The following is a 24,356-nucleotide window of genomic DNA, read 5'->3' as shown; positions in this document are numbered from 1 at the left end:
ACAGTTTAAACGGACTCATTATTCAGCTTATTCAGCTAAAAAACTGACTCGGTATCTCTTATCTTATCGAGCAGACCGGAGACCTCTCATTATCTTCTCTCTTTCTCTCTCTTTATCTCGGTTTCAAATGAATTGTTCAAATAAAAACCTAAGTTCTTCATCACTGTCCTGCATATTTTCGATTGAATCGATTGAAAACCATTATCTTACCCCTAATCCTAGATTTACTTCAAACATTTTTAAGGTTTCTGCTGCAGAAAATGAAAGTTAGGGTTTGAGGTGATGTTCTGAGATGAATCGAGGTTTTGCAGCAGGAATTGAGATTTAATGGGTTTACAGAGAATTGTGTTGTTGATTGGATTTGTGGAGTTAGAAAGTTAGGGTTGGATTTGAGATTTGAAAGTTAGGGTTTGAGATTTGTGGAGTTCGAAAGTTATGGTTGGATTTGAGATTGAAAGTTAGGGTTTAAGATTGAAAGTTGCGTGGAAAAGATAGAAATTGATAGTTACGGTTGGATTTGAGATTCTGAGATTGAATAGATTTGCAGAGATTGAATGGGTTTGCAGAGAATGATGTCGGTGGTTGGATTTATGGAGTTTGAAGATTCTTTAACTGGATTGTGCAGATGAAGTCAAGATCATGAAGTGGTGCTGCCATTTGAGAAGTTGATGCTGAGGAATTGAAGATGGCAGTGTTGCTTGGTGTTGGTGCTGCTACTAAGTGGTGGTTGTGCAATGGCTAGGGCCTAATTTAGGAAACAAGGAGTGGGAAGATTTATAAATGCAGGTGGTGGTGGTGTTATGCAGGTGGTGTTGATGGAATTTGCAATGGTCGCAGTGGAGTTGGGACGGGGTAACCGCCCCAATTCAGTTAACAAATATGTATTTAATTATGTAGGTGAGGTATTCATCTACCGGTAGCACATATATAACAGCTTCTAAAGATGGTGTTGTGAAGATCTAGGATAGGGTAACCGCCCAACGTGTGCGTTCTATGGGTCAGCTGAAGCCACCGGTGCAAGTTTCACCAAGGACCAAAGGTAAGAATCTCTTTAGTATACTGTAATGTTAAAAGCTGATTAGTTGATTCCTCAAGCACGCAGTTGTTAGGAGCGACTAGTCTATTATGCCTCCATATAACTGATCATGTGTCATATCCTACTATATTTAATGACTAGTTCAATATGTGCTGAAGCGTTTTTGGCTGTATCCTTTATACAAAGCACTGTATTTTGCACGCTCTGCGTTTCTTTAAGTGGTTGGAAAATTGGGTGTTTCTGACAGGCTTAAAAATTGTGCAATGGATGCTAATGAAAGGGTACTTTTCTTAAACGGAGGAAGGGCCAGTTGTTTTTAATCCGTGATTCATTTATCATTGTTTGATAAATAGGAATTGCCATGCGTTTAATTCGTCAGTTTTCTCTTGTGTGTCATTCTTTTATCTTTATTGCTAAGAACTGTTTTCCTTGGTATAGCTCAATTAATGTATGTGGGTTGTCTTTTCTTCAATCAAAGTTGACGAGGTTATTTCCATTTTATTTACAACTACAGGCCAAGCTTGCTGCTGTAGCAGAAAGACTTGGAAGGGAAGTTCGTGTGTTTGAGACAATGACTACTACTTCTATGTCAGAGAAAGCATATGTGGATGATATGAATAAGTGAAATTTTTAATCTTGTTTAGCTACTACCATTCCTGTATATTTAATATTTATGATTCGATGTAGATAGATATTGTTGTTTGCAGGATATCCTGCTTAGTTTTAGCTGCTAGTCATCTTTGTATCTACGAATTCACCCTACGTTTTTATGTGTATGCACAATGTGTTTGACATGTTTATTTGTTGGTCTTGGCAGAGGTGTCAGGCGATGACTTCTACGAGTTCACTGCAAAAGACTACTACCGAACTTTGTCTTCCAAGAAGGATGGTATATTCACTACTCTTTTACGGAACATGCCGATCGAACTTTTGTAGAACCATAATTTCACCAACGTCATGACCATGTTTTTACAGATATCTCCCCTATGATTATCCTTCTTGTACTATTGGATCGAACATACTTATTGTCTAAGTAATTCTTATGCTTTTGATAAGTTACCGTAAAGCAGCTTTCCTGCTGAGATGGCTGTTAACATTTTTTTATTATTTGCTTGGGAATCTAAACAGATAAAACCATGAAACCTAGGAAACTCCGAGAAGCTGAGCAGGCTGCCCGCAGAGCAAGAATAACCAAGGTGTTGTAGGCTCCTTGAACTCCTCGTTTATGTGAAAAAAGTTATTCCATGGGTGTGCAACTGACTGACTTGTTTCACTTGTATTTATTTTTTAGTCTAACCATTCACCGCACATCTTTTTTTCACTAGATTTTTTCTCTCCTGTGGGAAGGAATCTGTGGTGAAGCTTTGGGAGGTTGCACAGCGAGATTAGCCAAACAATACGTTGGAGCTACACACAAATAATTGCGCAGGTACTTGATTTGCGTAGCCATCTTTGTTTCACGAGTTTAGGATTCATTGTGGTATCTTCATTCTTGCCATTGGATATGTTGTTGTTAGAGGTGAATTTATGATACAATAATGAGTGTGAATTGCATTCATATTTGCATAGGTTCTCTGATGTTATTATCAGTCAGGATTCAAGCATTAAATTCGTTTTATATATCGGGATTAGGATCATAAGTTTGTCCTGATCTGTGAAGCCTTTTTATATACCGTGTAACCCAAAAGTAGCTATATTTGACAATTGATTTTCACATTATTTTGGCTATTCTTTTATGATAGTTGCTTTTTGATTTGTTGTTTGTAAACGTGTATGCCCATTTATTAATGATATGTGTCCGCTTCTGGAAAGTATCTGCATATTCTGGTAGTGGTAAATTTCTCTTTTGCCATTACGTTCATTAATCCATTTAAAACGCACTATTTGCATGATGAAGGTGACTTGTATATTTCCAAAATCAAGCAAATGATGTTGCCAGATGCAATAAATGGTCCGGTGTGACCTGTAATAAGGACATTTTATGATCGTTACAATTAAGTCTTTGTGTCTTAGAATTTTATGGAAAATCCAATGGAATCGGATTGTGATAAAATTCAAATTACGTTTTTGCATAAAACTGACTGAACAAGGTTGTGTGGCATATGCATCAAGATGCTTTTCATCGCCTTATAATATGATTTATGTATTTATGTATGCTTCAATTAGGTCATACCAATTCTTAGGATCTGATATTTATTTATATTGCTTAAGCTTTTCCGGTTTTCAGTATCTATTGTTCTTATGTTGCTCAGATATCGGGGGCCAAAGATCACACTATAAAGTAAGATTTAGCATCTTGGGAGCTCGGAAATAAACATTTCCTTCAGAAATTTCTTAGCTTATAATTTATTTTCGTCTGCTTTAATTCAGGTTCTTCGATTTCTCAAAAACGGTGGCGAAGAGAGTTTATCGAGTTATTCAGGTTCATACCTCAGTATTTCTTCTTTATTTTAAGTGCTCAACACTCCTAGTGGGGCTTATTACTGAGTTCTTATGTAGATATTTGGTTTTCGGTGCAAGATACTCACAATGTGAGATCTTTATCTTTTCATCTATCAGGAGAATTTCTTTTAGCAGGTATTTGTATCCATCAGGGGAATTTCTTTGATTGCCTACTTTTTTCTCCTGTCATTTCTTTTTTTTTTCATCTTTGCGTGATGGAGAGTGTTTTTATTGTTGAAGATAAAGTATTCTTTTGGGTGATGAAAGGCTTAAACATAACAGAGTTTATCTACCCTTGTGCAGCTATTGTATTATGCAACTCATTGTGGTGCCTGAGAATCGGTTGCATCTGTACTTCAAGAAGAGGAAAGTGGGAGATGATGACAAAGCTGAAGACGGCCTTTCAACTTGACCCTGATGATTATGAAGCAAGATGTAGAATATATGTGGTAAGTTCAGTTTATATGCATATTGGATTTAGATTCATAAGTTTGTTTTTTTAGTTTGATTTCCACTTGCTTATAATTTGTGTTACACTTTGCAGGGAGTCTTGTTTGCTGGGTTGTTGGTCTGTTGAGACATATGGCTACTTGTCATTTTTGAACTACTTGTCCCTGACCTCAGTCATATCCTAACTTTATCCTTATCATCTTTGTTGGTGCAGGTTCAGGTTGGAGGATCACCAATTTGTAAAGTTGATAGGCTACTTGTTTGCTGGGTTGTTAATCAAATGTGGAATGCTTAACCTTGTTGATCTTGCTGGGTTTGAGAACATTTCACGTTCTGGTGTAGGAGAGGTATTGATTATTGCTTATGCCTATGCATTTGATGTTACGATTTGTTAACATGTCTAGTACTTTAGGGAGTTAACCATTTTAACTACTCTTCAGGCCATGACGGAGAAAATATAGCGTATGGAGCTTAATTCAGAATCCAAGGACAAGGTACTACTACAATTGCCAGTAATTGAAACAGGATGTAATATGTGCTAACATGATGCAAGAACATATAACATCCTTAAGTAGAGTTTAACTACCAGTAACTGACGTATATTTTTTCTCACCAATTATTGATACATATTGAACAACAATTGGAAGGGTTCCAGGACCTTTATAATGCTCAATTATTGTTGATAGGAGAGTTGAGTGAAAAACTCGAAAAGACTCGGGTACTTTACTATTGGAGTGGTTATGCTCAAAACCTTTTTTTTCTTTGTTTGTTTACTTTTTCTCTGCAGTGCAGAAACTTATTGTATTTTCTGTTACTATTCTCCTGCAGAATAAACTCGAGAATGCTGATCATGCAGTTTTCGATCTAGCAGAGAAGTATAGAAAAGTAAATGCAACCATCAAAGAAAAATAATTTTTGATCTCTAATCTCCTTCGAGTAGGTGAGCGATAATCTATATGTATTTCTTCAGTTAGCTTATTGATGCGTATGAGTAGCGGAGATTCCTATTTCTTCAGTACCCAAGAAAACATTGGTGTTGGATACTTAATCTGGATTGCCTCTTCATATTCCCACCCCACAACCTTCGTTTTTTGCATGCTTGATGTCTTTTGGCCTAGTAGTCTCAGTATCCTTGGTTTATGCTTATTGTTATTGTTACATTCTTGGTTGAAACCTGGTGTTTGACCTGGTTGAATTGACAAGTTTTCTTTGTAATTGTATTCATTGTCATTTGGTTTGGTTATTTAGAATTGAGTATCCTTTTAAATATTTTTCCAAGAATTGGAGAAGGAACACACTGTGGAAGGTGTACAAGCAGCTGAAAGCTTTGTTTTTTTTTCTTTCGAGTTTGTTGTCAAGTTCATTAATTAGATAGTTATGGCTCTAAAACAGGGGTAACTTGATTTTGTTGGATTAATTTGATTATAAATGAACAGGGTTAACTTCATTTTAATACGGGGAATTCTAGTTTTGAACCTGGTTTTGACCAGTCAAAACCACTATTTTTTTGATGTTGCAAACAGTTCGCAACATCTAAAGGCTGTTACGAAATTCCAGTTTCACAACTGTTATAAACTGTGCGACCATCTAATTTCACAACTGTTTCAAACTGTTGCGACATATTTACGTTGCAACAGTTAAAAACTGTTGCGACCGAAAATTCGCAACTGCTTATGAGCCGTTGCGAAACTTTGCAACATCGACTTTCGTAACAGAGCTAAACTGTTGTGACCCCACTTTGCAACTGCCATCTACCGTTGCTAATTACTAAATTTGGTGTAGTGATCTGGTATTGGAGAGCTTCCGTACTCAGTGATAGAAGGAATTTAGGGATTAACACTGAGCTAGCTGTTATTCCACAATTGGTGATAATCTATGATTAACGACAAGTAGAAAAGTATAATAACTCATTGGCGGTATTAACAAAGAAGATTCCTCGTTCATATCTCTCTCTATTGATTACAATTCAACTTTATTTGTTTTGCTTATTTATTTTGTTTAAAATCTAAAACAAACCCCCCCCCCCCCCCCTTTTGTGACACTTTGACAACTAAAACTCACTGCTCTTCGTGGGAACGATCCTTACTTTCATTATATTAACAATAATTGTGTAGAAATAAGATTATTAATTTGGTTGCACTTACGACAGCCATCACTTGGCAGTTCATCCCATCCATTCAGAGATGATTGTAGGTAATTTTAACAAAATACCACACTTTGGTTTTCCGGTTTAATAAAGTGTCACCACATTTTTCTTTTAGAATTTATAAAAATGTCACTACAACGATCAATTCCGTCAAGACCCACATGATTAGTCATTTATCATTGAAATGGTCAATTTTTGATGATGCAATTGTTTCTCATCATCTCTTTAGTTTTTTTTTATAGGGTTCAGAAAAGGGGTGGGTGGGTGGGTGGGTGGGGGATACGAAATCCCAAAGTTCAATCGAGTGAAATTGAGATTGATTTTTCGTTTTTAACTTTATTTGATGATAAAACTAAATGAGAAGAAGAAAGAGAAGGTTATCTTCAGGTATGATATATAAAACCCTAGCTTTATTTTATTTGATAAAGTGAAATCAGAAGCTTTCTTCATTACCATGAGACTAGTTGTTGTTGGAGCGAAGGTATTTCAAATAGTTGATTGGTGTTTTCTTTGTTTGATTTGTACAATATCAGTTGATTTGTATATTTGTAGTTGTTTTGATCTCAATCAGTATTAATTATGTATGACTATAGGAGTTTGATTAGTTTTCTAACTACACCAGCAGTAAGTGAACGAATTTTAGATTTGATTTTGTTTCTTGAATGTTTTCATGGGGTTTATAATCAACTCAGTATTGAGGAGGTTTATGTTGATGATATTCTTAGCAATGGTTATGACTTGATGTACAGTAGAACTATATTCTGATTCCATTTTGTTTCATGTGAAGGAATTCTTAATCTATTTTATTAAGATGTATCAAGCTGGTGATGGTGCTAAAGATATAAGAATGGGATCATTGAGTTGCAGTGATTCTTAGTGGTTTGAAAATTGTCCCATGATCTCAATCTCTACCTATTAATTGCTTAGATTTTTTAAGTTATTTGTGAAGAAGATCAACAATCTTTAATTAGGTTGTTTGCGAAGAAGATCAACAATCTTTAATTGTACAACCCATAAGACAAGAAATAGTTAATATTGTTGGAGGTAATTCATATTATCTGCCTCTCCTTGCGAGTTAATCAATGGTCATTATTACGCAAGGTACGTAACTCATATGACATGAGAATGATTGTTGCGACACATGGTGGAAGTTCATACCATCGAGCTAGAAATTATCATTATTTCTTTCTAGAGTAGTTCATATCCGTTTAACTGACGGTCTCTTCGGAAATGAGCTGAGGCTAATAAATGTCGGGTCCCTACGGTGATGAGCTATAACTAACAGGTCCCTACGATGATGAGCTATAACTGACAGATCCCTGCGGGGATGAGCTTAGGCTACTAACTATCGGGTCCCTATGGGGATGAGCTACTGTCGGTTTCTTATGGGATGAGCTAGTAACTGTGGGGTTCCCATGGGGATGAGCCATGGCTAACAACTGATAGGTCCAAACTGGATGAGGATATGATACTTACTTAAATCGATAAACAATTGTTTGATAAAAATCGAGTTGGTCGATGAAACTTAAAATTTCAAAAGAGTGGCGTATTGGGAAGTCCCCCCCTTCAACTCCAAAATTCCTCAGTCGAAAACTCAAAATCAAAAAGATAAATTGAAGTTTGGGATTTGGATGATTTGATTCATTTCATCTTTCAAACTTCCACTCTTCTTCCCATTGTGGCTATTCATATCATCTGTATTACTTCTTCCAAAATTCTTTGTAAAATTAATACAATTGTAACTCAGCTATTAGTATCCACTGAAATCTTGAGATAACTGTTGCCATTTACTGTATTAGAATACATGTCCAAATTGGGGTACACCCAGATTAATTGGGGTATATCAATTTTAAACCCATCCAAGATAGTGTGGTAAGGGATGTTTAAAAAATGTTGAAAGACCAAATTTCCCTTACTATTAATTCATGAATTCAACCTTACATGATGAAATAAAAATAAAAAAAAATCAAAACGATACGATACGAAACGAAAAAAAAAATGTGGGTTTTGAGATTGGGTACGAAATCATACACAATCTCAAATCCCTTATGGTTCCACATTTTTGTCAAAAATCGGCAGGGTATCTTTTTGTCGACCTTGGCGACTAGTATTAGTCGGCAGGGTATTTTTTCGTCGACCTTGTAGACTAGTATTAGTCGTTATCTTTCTAGGTTGAATATCATGACGACTTTTCTCTATGAAATTAGCATTTACAGGGTCGTCACGGTATTCATCCTTATACCTTGACGACTATAGTTTAGTCAGCATGTTATGAAATTAATACCTTGTCGATTAACCATGCATTTGTAACACCTTTCTCTGTATCAAAAATCATATAGTCAGAAGGGTAGTTTTTTGCAGACCTTGCCGACTTTTCATACTTTCATAATTGAAAGTGTCGATTCCTTCTGTAATTTTGAGTATGAAATCACTCAGCAGCTTTGCAATCCCCTTTGTAAAAGTGTTTGGCTAGTGTGGTTTCATTTTCGTTACCAAAAAATATTCCTCAAAAATCATAACACATAATCCATGAGTTCAATCCAAACAACACCTAATTTGAGAACTTTAATTCAACTAATTAACTAACTAAATTAATTAACCTAAATATATTATTAGTGTTAATTGAACAAGGATAGTTAGGTATTTTAAAATAATTGGTTAAGAGGTATTGTGTTTTACTTCATAATGATCCGGATTTTATCCTATTAGATATACCCCAATTTGGCCACGCTAGAATATGCAGAAGGAGAAAAAAAAAAAAAAAAAAGAAGAAGAAAGAAAAACCAATGAGAGAACAAGCCGATTTTACTTTATAGGTAAGGTCTCATTTAACCCTATAATTCATTCACATTGGTCCCTGGATAATCCAAGGGATTGTCTTCGGTTGGTCTAGAATTATTGATGGATGTTCTGGCTAAGAGATTTTTTCTTATTTTACAAGTTCATTGAATGATATAATATTTCATTGTTATGGATCTAGTGTACTACGCTTTTATTATATATGTTCACCGTGTATCATGCGTAGTTTACATACATTGACAATAAACTGAGAAAAATCAGGAGATCGTAGATAGAGATGAATACTGCAGTGACGGCATCATCAAATTCTACAGCAGTCCATGCAAGTGATACTCCCACAACCGGTAGTAAACAACATGTTCCTGCTGATCATGATCAAATTAACGAAAAGGAACTAGATGCTGGTGCTCTATTCGTTCTCAAATCCAAAGGTAGTACAAGTATTAATCATCATTTAATATACACACACATACTCAAAGTTACATAATTCTCTGCTTTATGTTTGGGATCAAATTGGTAACTATTCTGTTATAATGGTGGTGCAGGGTCATGGATACACTGTGGGTATCATCTTACAACGTCGATAGTGGCACCACCACTGCTCAGCCTTCCTTTCGCCTTCGCTTCGCTTGGTTGGGTTGCTGGAATAACATGTCTAACTATGGGAGCTATCATCACATTCTATTCATACAATCTCATCTCACTGGTTCTCGAACATCATGCTCAACTAGGAAATCGACTTCTACGATTCAGAGACATGGCTCACGACATTCTAGGTATTACTCTTCCTACAGCTCAAACTGATATTGTCATCAATCAGCTAGATATGAGATGTATTCCCACATTTTAAACTTCCAATCTGTCTTAATTTTGTGTCTGGATATCCTTAGTACCCACAATACAAATGGGCTGAGAGCTGCCGGAGGTAGAAATCGTTCCTCCCAGTAGTTTAGAGAGGATTCAAAACAGTGACGACCTTAGTAGTCAACTCTGTGTTCGCATCCCCTTACCAACTCCTCGATATTATTCGATCGCGTTTTTTATGCTCTTGTCGTTAACCGCACTTTCCCCGCGCTACGTGGCTTAACGGGTGCCTCGATATATTATTCAAAAGGCTTTGCAGTTGACCCAATAATTCAGTCGCAAATTATGCGCAGCTCTGGCATAATCGATGCCTTTGCTGTACCACGATACAGCACATACATTGACCATCGTGATATGTCATTAGAATCTCTCTCTAATCCCCACCTCATCTTAGCTCTACATTTTGTAATCTTGTGCAGGCTAATTCCGAGTTGGATTTTTTTTTATTTTCTCAGTGACAAGCACGACTAAATGTACAGATGTCTGTTTAGCTTAATATGTACTATATATAACTAGATCACCGTTGTCACGGTGGCGAAGGTCGACCGGAAAAAATAAAACACCGTCATGCGTAATGGTATTATAAGATTAAAGTTGATATGCATCTAATTTATGGTAGTTTATATAAATTTTTCCCATTTTTTATATATTTTTTGTGGTGGTTTACATCAATTTACCTTATTTGTTATGCATCATTTGTGTTGGTTTGCATCAGTTCCCCCATGTATTATGCATCTTTTGAGATGCTACGTGTAATGGCTATGCATTAAATTTTAAAAATATAAACACGATCGAATTTTGCATAAAAACTCTAAATTTTATATTGTTGTTTGTACTCATTGTGTTCATTTTTGTAAAACCTTTCCAATAACTTGAAATTTATAAAATTCTAAGGCACGGATTTTTAAATATGTTATATTAAAGTTTGGTTACCAATTATACCTCTGAATATAGGAAACATAAGGAGTTATAATAATTAGACTAAAAGGGAGGGACATTTTGGGACTTTCATGTCCCAAAGACTACCACCAAATTCAATTCCAATCTTTTTTTATCAAATCGAACATTTGTGTTAATCTACATTTTACAAAAAAGTGGTCATAAAAGGGACTCCCTCCATACGGGTCCTTAACGCCCTCCGGTCGGTCGGCCCAATTATTGAGCGTGATACTCATGGCTAAAATTAAGTTTTCTACTCGACGGAAATTAAAACAAATGGGATGACTGTGACAGGACAAGGTTCATAGGTTGCGACCACTTTTTTCATTTTTCTTCTTTTTTTTTACTTGATGACATAATTTCCTCGGTAGTTTGAGGTCGAGGAATTTTATTTGAGGCATGTTACTATGAGGAAAGAATCAATTTCAGAAAAACCTCTTAGCCAACTATTTTTATTGCCCATTTTACTCCTGATTAATTACTATTAATTAATTATTTTAAATGTTAATTAACTAGTATAAGATATGAGATAAACTAATGTAAATCGATCTTCAAAACATCAAATAACTAAAAGATTTTGATTTTTTTCTCCGAAAATACTAACCGTAAACCGGTTCTGGATTGGTGTTCTGGTATTCATGAAGGGCATCAAGAATCGGTTAAAGTACTCACAATTAAAATCCGATACTTTTAATCAATTTTTTTGGCGTCATATATGAACCGATTGTTTCATTTCCGTAAGACATTTTTTTCCAGTCATACTTCTATTTATTACGATGTACTTAGCACATGCATCAAGTCTTTGAACTTCTAGGCGACCCTAGTGGACGAGTTATAGCCTCGTAAGGATTTACATAGAGATCTACCCATAAAATCTACACAAATACTTCTAAGACTATCAACCTTCGTCGAGGAATCCGAGTGTGATTCATCTACCATAAAGTCAGCGCATATTCCGAAATTTTGGATACCATGAAGTGATAGCTTTCATCAAATGTGAATGCTTCCCCCTTTTCCTCCAAGTACTGTGCTTTCACGAATTCATGCTACAAATTCACAAACTTACTTTATTAGTTACAAATTGATAATAGTAGAATACGTAGAATAAACCATAAAAATCCGTAAAAATTGTTGAAGGGGCAAGCTAAAGTGGTTAGCCTTCAGAATCCGTTGTTGGATAGCTATAAAAGCAACTATCGGATTTTGGATGACTTTGTGCCTATCATGGATTTCTTGAAGACTTCTTCTCTACGGGTTCCCATAATCTTGCTTATATTTGTTATATATCTTCTCCCAAAAGGTTTCGGATTCTTCCCTTAGGAGGGAGTGATATACACCTCGAATTTCCGTCTCATTATATAGAGAAAGACCCCAACGACTAATTTTTTCAAAAAAAAAAAAGTAAAAATAATTTAGCACAACCGGTCTTCTCGAATCAGTTTTTATGTTTGGCAACATAAACCGACTTTGCCAAAAAATCAACAATTTTTTTTTTTGAAATTTCCACCGGTAGTAATTGGTTTATAATCAACAAAATAAAAATAAAAATTGAACTTTCCACCGGCAGTAATCGGTTTATATATTTGCAAATGTAATTCTATTTTGACTAGAAAGAGATATGGAAACCTGACATTTCCATAACATGGGGAATCGGATTATACCGATACACACATAAGCCGATTCCCTGATCAAGCCTCATGATCGGTTTATAGGTGCAATCATATAGCCCGATTGTTTGCCTGTATCTGCAAAACAAAGTTTGAGGCATGCATAAACTTGTTATACCATAAACCCATTATACACATAGTTATAATTAAAACTGTAAGTGCATGAAGTTCATAAACCCAATTTACCATAGTTAAATTCAAACCATAATCATCCAAAAAAGTGTTACCATTAAACTTAAAACTTAAAATTATAATATCTAAAAGAGATCATCAATATCATGGAGCTGCAGCATCTGGAGTACCAGCATCAGGAGCAACAACATTACCAACAGCAGCAGCAGCTTCTGCTGCAGCTTCATCCATTTATTCAAACAGACTATTCAAATGTCTGTCGTGTGCCCCCGAGCTGTAATTTCATCCCTCCTTCTCCTAGCAAACCTGATGAGCTCAATCAACTCTTCATATGCAAGCTTGTCAGCCAATGCTAGTGCCTGCTCCAAATGGGTTTCCTTGCCATAAGAGAACTTGTACGGGATTCTAGGTACAATAGCCTCTGGTTTCCAGTCAACATCCTCCTAATGGAACTCTCGAGAATAAAAGGCTAAGTGACTGAGGTCCATATCTATAAAAAACAAATATATCTAGTTCAACAATCGGACCGTAAGACAACATATGTAATCCGATTCTAACCACAAAAACACACAAGGAAAAGAAATACCATGAATAGGTTTATATATGACATATATATATAAAACCGATTGTGATATTGAATGTAAACAGACAATTTTTATAATCGTTACATTAACTACGTACATAAAAACCGATTTTAGGGGAGCAGAGTTAAAAAAAGAATAGTACTTAGAATCGGTTTATGTTCATGCACTTATAACCGATTTTGGTGATGTCTTTACATATTCTAATTTCTACCCAAAATCGGATGATGCTAATCATCCTATAAACCGATTTCTCTTCATGTTCTTCATAGAACGAAGAACCAAACCCAAAATCGGTTGATATGATAAATCTACACAAACCATATTTTGGATAAATCAGAGATATTGATTTTCAAAATTGTGGTTTTAAACATGTAAATCAATGAATAAATACTAATAATAAAATGGGTTGATGGGGATTTACCTTTTCTTTGTTCGATCGGAGATCGTCGGACGTGAAGATAAAGAAAAATTGATTAGGGTTTATGGAATTTGGAAAGATTACATGTGAATGTAAAGTTTTTTTTTTGGCTTTTAAGTTTTTGGTTTTTTACTAAAAACGGTAATGAATTTATATTTATATGGATTAGTATTAGGATTAATTTGAGGCTAGATTGGTTTTTTATCAAATTTGACAACCCACAGCCATTTACAAAAGTTGGGAGAGAAAATTCATAGGCCTCAAATAAAACCGTTAGGCCTCAAACTAAGGAGGCATAAATTCGTATCAAACTTGTTGGGAACATATCTGATTGGATTCGAAAAACTATTATAACTCTCATGTTCAATAATTCTCATCTCAAATGTTACGTCTTATGTGTTAAGTTAGTTATAGATGATCTAGACAAATCAATCAAGTTACGAAATAACAGACATCTTGCCGATTAATGTCTAACACCTTTGCCTTTGCCAACGCCTAATATTGATTTTTTTCTTCCAAACTTCCGAATGATCCCAATTGATTTGAACTTGTGTGCAGGTCCAAGATGGGGTCGATACTATGTAGGTCCGATTCAGTTAATTGTTTGTTATGCTGTTGTTCTTTCTTGTGCTCTTCTTGGGGGACAATGTATGAAGGTTAGTGTAACACTAATTTCTTTTCTATAAGCTTTGTTCCTGCCTCGACTCATCAAAGTAACCAATAACATGTGAACAAAGATTGAGCCTATCTCCATTTAATGCGAAGACAAGACTTAAATCAGCAAAAATTAAAGAACAAAAAATCACACACACATTAATTATTTCATTAGTTGTCTAATATTATTGTTTCAACTTGTATTGCAGACAATTTACTTGTTATCAAATCCAGAAAAGGAGAACATGAAGTTATACCACTTTCTGATAATATTTGGAGGCCTACTTTTAGTTATGGCTCAAATCCCATCTTTCCATTCTTTGAGGCACATCAACCTCATTTCTCTAGTACTTTGTCTTGCTTACAGCACTTGTGCCACAGCTGGTTCCATCTATGTTGGTAAGTGGAAAAACCACCCTTAACTTGTAGTCTGTGTTTCTGTTATTAATCAAACCTTAATTTGATCGGTCAGTAAAACTATGATGTTATGTCCTACGGGTTTCGAGGTACGAACAAATATATTGATCACTCGAACCATTATTGTATAAATAATCTGAATAAAGAACTTTTGCGTGACGATAGGAATGTCTTCAAATGCACCACCAAAGGATTATACCGTAAAGGGTAGCACTATCAACATGGTCTTTGGTGTTTTCAATGCTGTTGCCATTATCGCTACCACATTCGGAAACGGAATTATTCCTGAAATTCAGGTTTGGATTGCTGGTTAGTCTTGCTTGCTCTTGTTAAACATTCTGATTAGATTTGTGAACGTGTTGTTAGAATACGGGCATCCAAATCAAAACTAATTGGCAATGAGTGGAGAGACCCTAAAGGATTATAAACCGCATGACCTTAGATTGCCCAACAATGTGGGACTAATAATCTCAACACGTGTTCTAAACCGATTGAATTTTCAGGCAACATTAGCTCCCCCGGTCAAGGGTAAAATGTTCAAGGGATTATCAGTCTGTTATGCAATGGTGACTGTTACGTTCTTTAGCGTCGCCATTTCTGGTTATTGGGCTTTTGGGAATAAAGCAGGTGGAATTATCATTGGTAACTTCATGGATGAGAATGGCAGGTCTTTAGTTCCAAAATGGTTCTTGTTGTTGACCAATGTCCTTATACTTCTACAATTATCAGCAGTTAGTGTGGTAAGTATTCAAATTTCAATAATTTTGAGGTTATTTAGAATTACCGATTATACAAACGTGTACAATGTTTATGATGATTATCTAATTGACAAATCTTACTAATTGCAGGTTTACTTACAACCCACAAACGAGTTGTTAGAAAAAGGATTTTCAGACCCTAAGAATGCTGAATTCTCAGCTCGAAATGTGATCCCAAGACTTATTTCTCGATCATTATCTGTCGTATTAGCTGTGGTAATTGCAGCAATGCTCCCATTCTTTGGAGATATTATTGCATTGATCGGAGCACTAGGTTTTATGCCGCTCGACTTTACATTGCCAGTCATTTTTTTCAATCTAACCTTTAAACCATCAAAAGGGGGACCGATATTCTGGATTAACACTACAATTGGAGCTTTCTTTTCAGTATTTGCACTTATAGCAGCTGTTGCGGCAGTTCGACAGATTATTCTTGACGCCACCACTTATCGATTGTTTGCAAATGTGTAAGTAACTAAGCCCAAAAAAATTGTATTGTCTAATTTACTTAAGTTTCGAAAGGGACCAGCTTTTTCTTTTGGGACCCTTATGTTATATGTCCACATATCCTATTGTTTTAAGTGAATGACTAAGTTATTTTTTTATTTATATCTAATCCTAATAACCAAACCAAAATCAAAACCCTCTCTTAGCTGAATGGTTTCAAAAACAAAATTCTCCTCTTCCTCCCTCTTCGATAAATGTTTCTCATTGCCGATCTAAGAAATTCATCGTCTGTTATTGTAATCGAGATAAAAATTCCAAATCCACGGATACCAGCACTAGCAATCCAATTAAGTCTACACCAAATTGATACGTATAGCTGTAACGAAATTGGGTCTTCAAATATAGTTGCAGTTGAAAGTTCGGTTTGGAGAAGTTGAAAAAAACTCATTACCAGGTCACCGAACTTATCACTATATAGAAACTCCCAAGAACAGTTCGGTTGAGAATAAATAGGACCCTAACCGAACTTCCAGGTTGCAAGATCACATAAGATTGTTCGGTTGTCTCGAAATATTATCGTTCGTAACCAAACTTTTGATGTCAACCAAACTGCTTTGATTTGTAAGCACGTTTTCTGTGCCCACGTGATGGTAAAGTATTTTGGATCCACACAAACTTAAACACTTAACAGATGGACTTCTCATTTTAGTGCCATCTATAAGCACACGTGGTGGTTATTTATTCTTCCATCAGATGAGCCTAGTGGACCTAGTGATTATGCTAGTGCCACTTGCTGTTTATTTTTCTAACAGATTTGGTTGTTTTTATTTTTGTATCACCCACTTACTGCCATTAATGCACAGCTGCTCTAACAATAACCATATAAAGTGATTGAGATATAACAACGAACTTTTTGTTTGTCAATCAATCATTTAAAAGTGAAAGTTCGGTTGGAAAATGTTATGCTCGAACTAGCCGAACATTTCACTGTAAAACCAAAATTTCAAGTTCGGCTAGGAGTTTTTCAGAACTGGTAACCCAAAACACCAGCCGAACTTCGATTATATGTTCTTTAATTTTATAGCCGAACTTCCAAAAAATCAATTTCAAAATTTTTTCATTTTCGTTAAATTTTAGCCAATTTAAACATTAAAATGAGCTTAATATGTATACTTGAGTTTCTAGACAGTCCGAAACTATCACCCGACTGACTCATTTTGATTTAAGAATCTCCAAAAATAATTTTCGAAAATCTTCTTCCCCCTTCTTCTCTCTTGATGATTCTAATTCTAAAATTAACAGTTTAACACTAATTCACATCACTTATCTAACTCACTCAATAAGATCTTCTCAATAATCTAATCTAATCAAATTAATTAAAGTAAACTTAGATAATTAATAGAGGGTATTTTGGCCATTAATAAACATATCTAGATAAGGGAACTAAAAATTACTTCATAATAACCTTGGTCAAAATTGGGGAATGGTCCCCTCAAAAAAGGGCTGGTCCCCAAAATATAGTTCTAAGTTTCAAAGTACAAGATTTGATATACATTTATCTCATTTGTTCTTCCCTCTTTTTTTTTAGATTGTTAAAAATGAATTTTATTTTATTTTGATTTTATTATATTATATATTTTTATTCATAAGATGAAACATACTGATCAAAATAAGGATACATGAAATTGGGATTACCAATAAAAGAAAAGAAAAGAAAATTATAACCAAATCACCAGTAAACTAGTGATGAGTGATAATATTCAAGGACGTAATAGAGATATAAAAATGATGCTCAGTAAAATAAAACCACGACTATACCTTAACCTTCAATGCAGTTTCAGCTTAACCTCCACAACAATTACTTTCACAGCAGCAGTGTCAAATATGTATCGGTCCTCAAAGTAACATTAACTAGTGCTTGTTGCAATTCTTCCCGTATGCCCTTTCATGGTATAAAATATGTATTTGGAGCATGTTCTTGTGCTTGCTTGATATTGTTTTCAAATAAATGTTAAGCTCTTAATGGAACGCCCACTAGTTTTATCCCGGTTACAATAATTTTATAAAAGGATATCCTGGAGAATACCAATATCAATGTTGAAAAAGCGGGGGTCTAACAACCTCGCCTAATATTTCGCTTAGCAATCTGTATGGACTAACTCCAATATACTTACAAGAGAATCAACTAGACAGTTAGATTCAATCTTATAAAAAGTATATCAAAGAGTTATATCTCAATCTCTCAATTCAATCCGCAGTCAAACAAATAATAATCTGCGAGCCTGATTGAATATAAGAGAGATAACTTGAACGGTACCAAAGACCAATGTTCAAGGATCAATCAATTTCAATCAACAACCAAAGGTTGGATTTACCAATTGATCGATTTAACGCACAACCTGTGATATTTCAATTATATAACAAAATATAATGCGGAAAACCACAGACACCAGAAGTTTTGTCAATTAACGAGGAAACCACAAATGCAGGAAAACCCCGGGACCTAGTCCATATTGAAGACCACACTGTATTAAGACGCTACAGACACTAGCCTACTACAAACTAACTTCGGCCTGGACTGTAGTTGAACCCCAATCAATCTCACACTGATTTAAGGTACAGTTGCACTCCTTACGTCTCTGATCCCATCAAGATACTACGCACTTGACTCCCTTAGCTAATCTCACCCACAACTAAGAGTTGCTACGACCCAAAGTCAAAAAATTTAATAAACAAATCTGTCTGACACAGAAAAGTCTATAGGAATAAATAAATCTGTCTCCCACAGAAATACCTACGAGTTTTGTTCCGTCTTTTGATAAACCAAGGTGAACAGGAACCAACTGATATACCAGACTTATATTCCCGAAGAACTGCCTAGAAATATCAATCACCTCACAATAATCTTAATCGACTAGAAAAAAAAGATATTGTGGAATTACAAACGATGAGACGAAGGTGTTTGTGACTACTTTTCTATCTTGCCTATCGGAGATATAAATCTCAAGCCAATCTTACTATTTTACTCAATCACGAAATAGACACCAAGATCAGATCACGCAACTACAGAGAAAATAGTTTGGTCTGGCTTCATAATCCCAATGAAGTCTTTAAGTCGTTAACCTACAGGATCTCGAGAGAAACCTAATGTTAAAGGAGAATCGACTCTAGCTTATACAACTAGTATCACACATGAGGAGTGGGGATTAGGTTTCCCAGTTGCTAGAGTTTTCCTTTATATAGTCTCCAAATCAGGGTTTGCAATCTTAGTTACCTTGGTAACAAAGCATTCAATATTCACTATTAGATGAAAACCTAAGTAGATTCAAGCTAATATCTTTCAACTGTTAGATCGAACTTAGCTTGTTATACACACATGAAATGTAACTTTATTTAGGTTTGGGTAACCGTACCTAAACGTGTACACTTAGTTGGTTCAACAGCAGTTAGCCAATGGTTAGCCATATGAGCACTTTCATATTAACCTTATTCATCTCCACCATAACATGTTCAAATGACTCAAATGAACTAGTTAGAGAGTTTTTCAATTGCTTAGATCTCATAGAAGTATACAAGACACAATCGAAGCAAAATCGGTTTTGATTCACTTGAATTGATTCATGAACATTATAGCCACGATTTGCAAAGATTGCATTCCTTAATATATAAATGTTTTAGTTCATGAACAAACCGACTTTAGAAAGTAACCTACCTAAGTATGCGAACAGGTACGCATACTTAAGTAACCGAATTGAGTTTGCTTTAACTTTCAAACTCCTGCAGAAATTCACGGACGTGAACTTTCCGCTAGTACGCGTACGGGTGCGCATACTCTCCCCGGTTTCCAACAATCGCCAGTACGCGTAAGGGTATGCATACTTTGGGTTCCTGGTTTTGGACTTTTACACAAATGTGAAAACACACCATGTTTATATCCAAAGATGGTTACATGTTCCTAAACTCTTATTTCAATCATTGAAACTTTCTTAGAGGATGTTATATAGTTGTTATTCACAAACTATTTCTCATCAAAGCGATTTTCAAGTTATTGAAATAATCAACATGACTTTCGTCATGAGTAAAGATGAACTTGGCCAAAGCGAAAGCTTACAAACACATATTTCGAGAAATAGATAAGCGAGATAAACTCAGCTCGAAATGGCAAATGTGTATAATCGAAGTCTACATAGTAATACGACTTTTGTCTCAAGATAGGAGATAGAATAGATAGACTTTTGAGTGATAGATAAGTTCAAGTCTCCACATACCTTTTTGTCGATGAAGTTCCACCATTTCCTTGAGTAGTTCTTCGTCTTTGCATGATGAACTCCATGGAGTCTAGATCTTAATTACACTTACTATCCTAGTCCGACACTTAGTTATAAGTATATTAGAAATCAAGACTTTTAGTTTTGGCAACTAAACTTGACAAACAAGCTTGAGATAGAAACACTTGCGAGTTCGACTGAGCAATGCTCTAACAAATGTGACTTATGCAAATATAGGCGTATATGCCAAAGACTAGATGTCATACACCATGAACAGGAGCCAGTGGCCAAGAGGAATCTGGCATTGCCTCCGTCGAGCATCATTCAATACGCCAGAGGCCTCACCTTCCCAACTCTTGGACGCCCTTATTGCTAATGAAATAATCACTAGCACTGTGAGTCTTTATCGTTGGTGCACCATTCCAACGATGCACTCTCTCATTGCTAGTGCATATTGCATCGACATTACACTCTCCAATGCCAGTGGTGGCCTCTCCTCTATATCGTTGTTACATACTGTATCAACAAACCCTCCTAATGCTAGAAATATAGTGTTGGGTACTTTCCAAAAGCATACGAATGCCCTTACTTCTTATTGTGTTGGTGCTTGTTGCACCAGCCTATGCTCTCTAGAGTTGCTACTCTTTCGATGACACACAAGTGCCCTTAACTTTTTCGACACCACCTTTTCCCGATAGATAATGCGTGTCTCTAAGTGTTTGGACCTCTTCTATTGATTCCGTAAGCCATTGGTACTCTAATTCGATCCCCCGGTTTACAAGCATCCAATGACTACGTATTAAATTAACCATATATGTCAATATTTGACGTCATTACTTATTACTCCATCATGTCCATGCTTTAGTGAAATGAAGTGTTAAACCACCAAGTACCTGTATCATACTCAGCTTCCCACAATTAGCATCACTATAGCTCTCCACTCATATCTGATTGTCCACGATACACTACTTACAAATTATCTCTTAGAGTTCATCACTCACATAATATTTATTAGGTTCAACGATTTCTCGCGTCTTATTGATTGTAGCCCATTTTTCATCAGTATTAGTAGTATACTCTACTCTACTTGCTAGAGATCATTGAATTTCTACGAGATCTATCAGCATATTAACTCTGCTTGTTGATTTTTAAGAGACATCAAACATGTCAAGGTTTTGGTCTGGCAGTCTATGGTCTATACGGTGTGCAAGCTCACATTTCTGCCAAATGAACACATATATAAAATAGTGGGAACGCTTGTTTTTTTTAATTATTTCTTTAATCTAGTTGTCTTTATCCCTTTCCTTATGACAGAAAGGAATTAGTTGCGATAAACATGGAGGAGAAAATAGGAAAAGTAAACAGTTTATAATCAGTCTTCCTAACAATGCCGAAAGGATTTTATCACGTCTTCTGTATCTTCTCGAGTTTTCTTGAATCTTATCAATTCTTTTATTATGGGAGACCGATGTGGTACTACTATTAGTATAAATAGGTAACTCAAATTATTCACAAATCATCTTAAAAACATCTCTAAAATACCAAGTAATCTCTCAGCAAGATCAAAGAATTTTCATAGTTATAGTTTTACAACAAATTCTAAAAAGGTGACATTCACAGTTCAAAGACATAACCTACAATCACATCAGCATTGTGATCTCGCACTCTGTCTATGTTTCCGTCCCTAATATCTAACTTATCGCCTCTCTTTATGACCGAAACGGTACTCGAACTGTCATTTCTTGGTTTAGGCAAATTCAAAAGGTCATGAGTCAGATTGCCTTTTATATGTCTTAAATTTCTTGTAGCATCTATATTTTTGTGGAACTCATGTTGAATATGGTCGAAACACAACAACGAAATCTCAGGTCTGCTTCATGTTAAATAGTGAAGATCACCGCAAGTGATTTATACTGAGTTGGATTTTCAAGCAAGTCACTATCAATTTTTATTTTTTTTTTAGTTTGGTATAGGTAGCAATAGGATTCTGACAAGTTTTGGCACCCACATGTGATGGTTCTTTAACAACCCATTGCATAGTTTATTTGTGGGAGAAATATAGTATCATTATCTCTCTTTACCTCTAAACCTAAAAAGTAGTCAAGATCTCCTAAATCTTTGATAGGAAACCGAACTTGTTGTTGAGTGATGAAATGTTACAAAATCTTAGAGAGGTGCCGGTTAAAAAAATACATTTCATCAGTATATACCAATGTTATTGCCATGTTAGAACCATGTTTCTGGAACATAAAGAAGTATCAGTTGTAGAGGATATAAATGACAGTGAGAGCAAAGCATGACTAAGCTTTTCATACCATTTTCTTGGTGTCTGATATAATCCATAAATAAATTTATGAAGCAAACACACATGATTACACAATTTCTTTCGAGTCACCATGCAGAAAAACATTGTTAACATCAAGTTGATGTATTTTCATATTGAACTAAACTGCTAAAGATAAAATAATCCTAATTGTACATAAAACTAAATGTTTAATCAAAGTCTAGATTGGGTTGTTGATGAAACCCTTAGCAACCGATTTAGATTTATGTTTAAATTTGAACGGATCCATCAACATTATATTTAATTTTGAGCAACTATTTATAACCCACCAAATTTTGAGCGTCAGAAGGAACAATTAAAGACCAAGTGCCATCCTTAGAAGAGCTTTTTATTTCGTTTCTCGTTGCACACCTACGATTAGAGTCCTTATTTTCAGAACCAAAACATGTAGGAATATAGCATACAAAATTTTATACAAAGCAAGAGGTAACTGTTGTTTTGCTGCAAAATAGAATTTGGCACAAGAATACCATTATTATCCATAGTAGTCATATTATGATTGTTATGTAGAAGGATTGAGGAGGAATCTTAGGTTGCACAAAATAGCAACAATATTAGTAGGAGTAGGGGGATTATGAATAGTAGGAACAACAGTAGGAAAAATGTCGTTAGAATTATGATTATCAGAGAAAATTACAAAGTGAAAGCAGTAATGTAGGATATGAAAATTATTTTTCATTAAAAATGAAAACCGAGATATATAGACTCTGACAGCCACAAGATCAAGGCATTTATAGCCATTGTAAAAAGAGATATAGCCAGTGAAAATGCAGTAACTGGGCTCGAGCTTATTAGCAGTGCAACGTTTTGACTATGGAAAACACAAACACCCCAAAATCTCTAGAGACTTATTGTTAGACTTTTTGTGAAATATAAATTCAAATATAGAAATAAGGCCAATGGACCTGGTGAATAGTCTGTTAATAAGAAAATTGGAAGTTAAATAAGCTTCAACACCCAAAATTTTGCTGATAGTAGTATGTGCTTTTGCTTGACCATTTTTTTATGGTGTGTGAGGATAAGATAATCCATGAGTAATGCCTTTAAAGCATAAAATTAAAACTCTTTTAAGATAAAATTTGCAAACTCACCACCACTATCAGTTCCGAAAATGTTTAGAATTTGATTATCAGTATCTTCTCGTTGTATACATATTAAAACATGGAAAAGATCCATTAACATACTTCATAACTTGAAAGTTGCAAAACAAAGACAAAATTAAGGTTTTTCAAGTCAAGCAGCCATCATCCTTTATTTTTAGAATGATATTAGCAATGGTATTAATAGGAAGATTCAAAAATCGAGCAGGTTCCATTGAAAAATTAGAAAAACGATTAACAAATCAAGAAATGAGATGAAAATTAATATTTGAAACGGAGAAAATATGATGAATATATCGAGAAGAACAAAATTTATAAGAAGAAACAAAAAAACAATCGAAATTAGTAGCGAAAATAGATCAAATCAGAACAAAATACGGTAAAAAGAATCACCAACACACTCCAAAAAATACCTATAGAAGAAGGAGATAACTTCATTTATACACTCTATGTAGTATGAAATCTCTTCAAAGAAGGATCGATAGTTGTAAACATTTTTTTAGTCTGATACCATGATAGCATTCATGTAGGTACCGGAGATACAAAAATGATGAAAGGAAAAAACTTATTTCATTAATTGCAATGAAGGCTATTACAAAACTATTTATACTAATCATTAATTCATTATTATTTAACAAACAGATAATGAAACAAGTATGCAAAGTACGTTGTTTGCGGTAAAACAATTTAGTGGTTTTTTGGGTAAAAGTGATGGAGTAGGCAAGTGCTCGATAAAGCAAATGATCGATGAATTAAATCATTTAAACCTTTATATAAATGTACTGCATGGGAGTACTTTGAGTTCGAAAGACTAATCTGTAGGACTTTGGCCTAAAAGAAGACAACGGTCGTTCTAGATTCAATTCGGTCACAAGGAAGGAAAAGGGTCGG

The 24,356-nt window shown here is 35.1% G+C and overlaps 1 protein-coding gene and 1 long non-coding RNA gene across 2 annotated transcripts; both read left to right on the top strand.

Moving 5' to 3' along the window:
- Positions 1–1,862: 1,862 nt before the first annotated feature.
- Positions 1,863–5,088, top strand: LOC113293086. The gene is made up of 10 exons (XR_003332038.1): positions 1,863–1,925; positions 2,165–2,232; positions 2,362–2,465; positions 3,289–3,317; positions 3,407–3,458; positions 3,782–3,927; positions 4,023–4,046; positions 4,143–4,275; positions 4,369–4,422; positions 4,757–5,088. It is a non-coding gene; the product is annotated as an uncharacterized LOC113293086 (long non-coding RNA).
- Positions 5,089–8,862: 3,774 nt separating this feature from the next.
- On the top strand, positions 8,863–15,915 carry LOC113298779 (GABA transporter 1-like). Its single transcript, XM_026547605.1, has 7 exons — positions 8,863–9,304; positions 9,419–9,649; positions 14,036–14,133; positions 14,341–14,530; positions 14,714–14,844; positions 15,052–15,288; positions 15,397–15,915. Exons 1-7 carry the CDS (start codon positions 9,151–9,153, stop codon positions 15,775–15,777), a joined length of 1,422 nt encoding a protein of 473 aa, XP_026403390.1. The 5' UTR covers positions 8,863–9,150; the 3' UTR covers positions 15,778–15,915.
- The last annotated feature ends 8,441 nt before the right edge of the window (positions 15,916–24,356 follow it).

Source organism: Papaver somniferum, chromosome 7, assembly GCF_003573695.1.
Source record: "Papaver somniferum cultivar HN1 chromosome 7, ASM357369v1, whole genome shotgun sequence".
Classification (NCBI taxonomy): Eukaryota; Viridiplantae; Streptophyta; class Magnoliopsida; order Ranunculales; family Papaveraceae; genus Papaver; species Papaver somniferum.
This window is presented reverse-complemented; position numbering and strand designations above follow the sequence as displayed.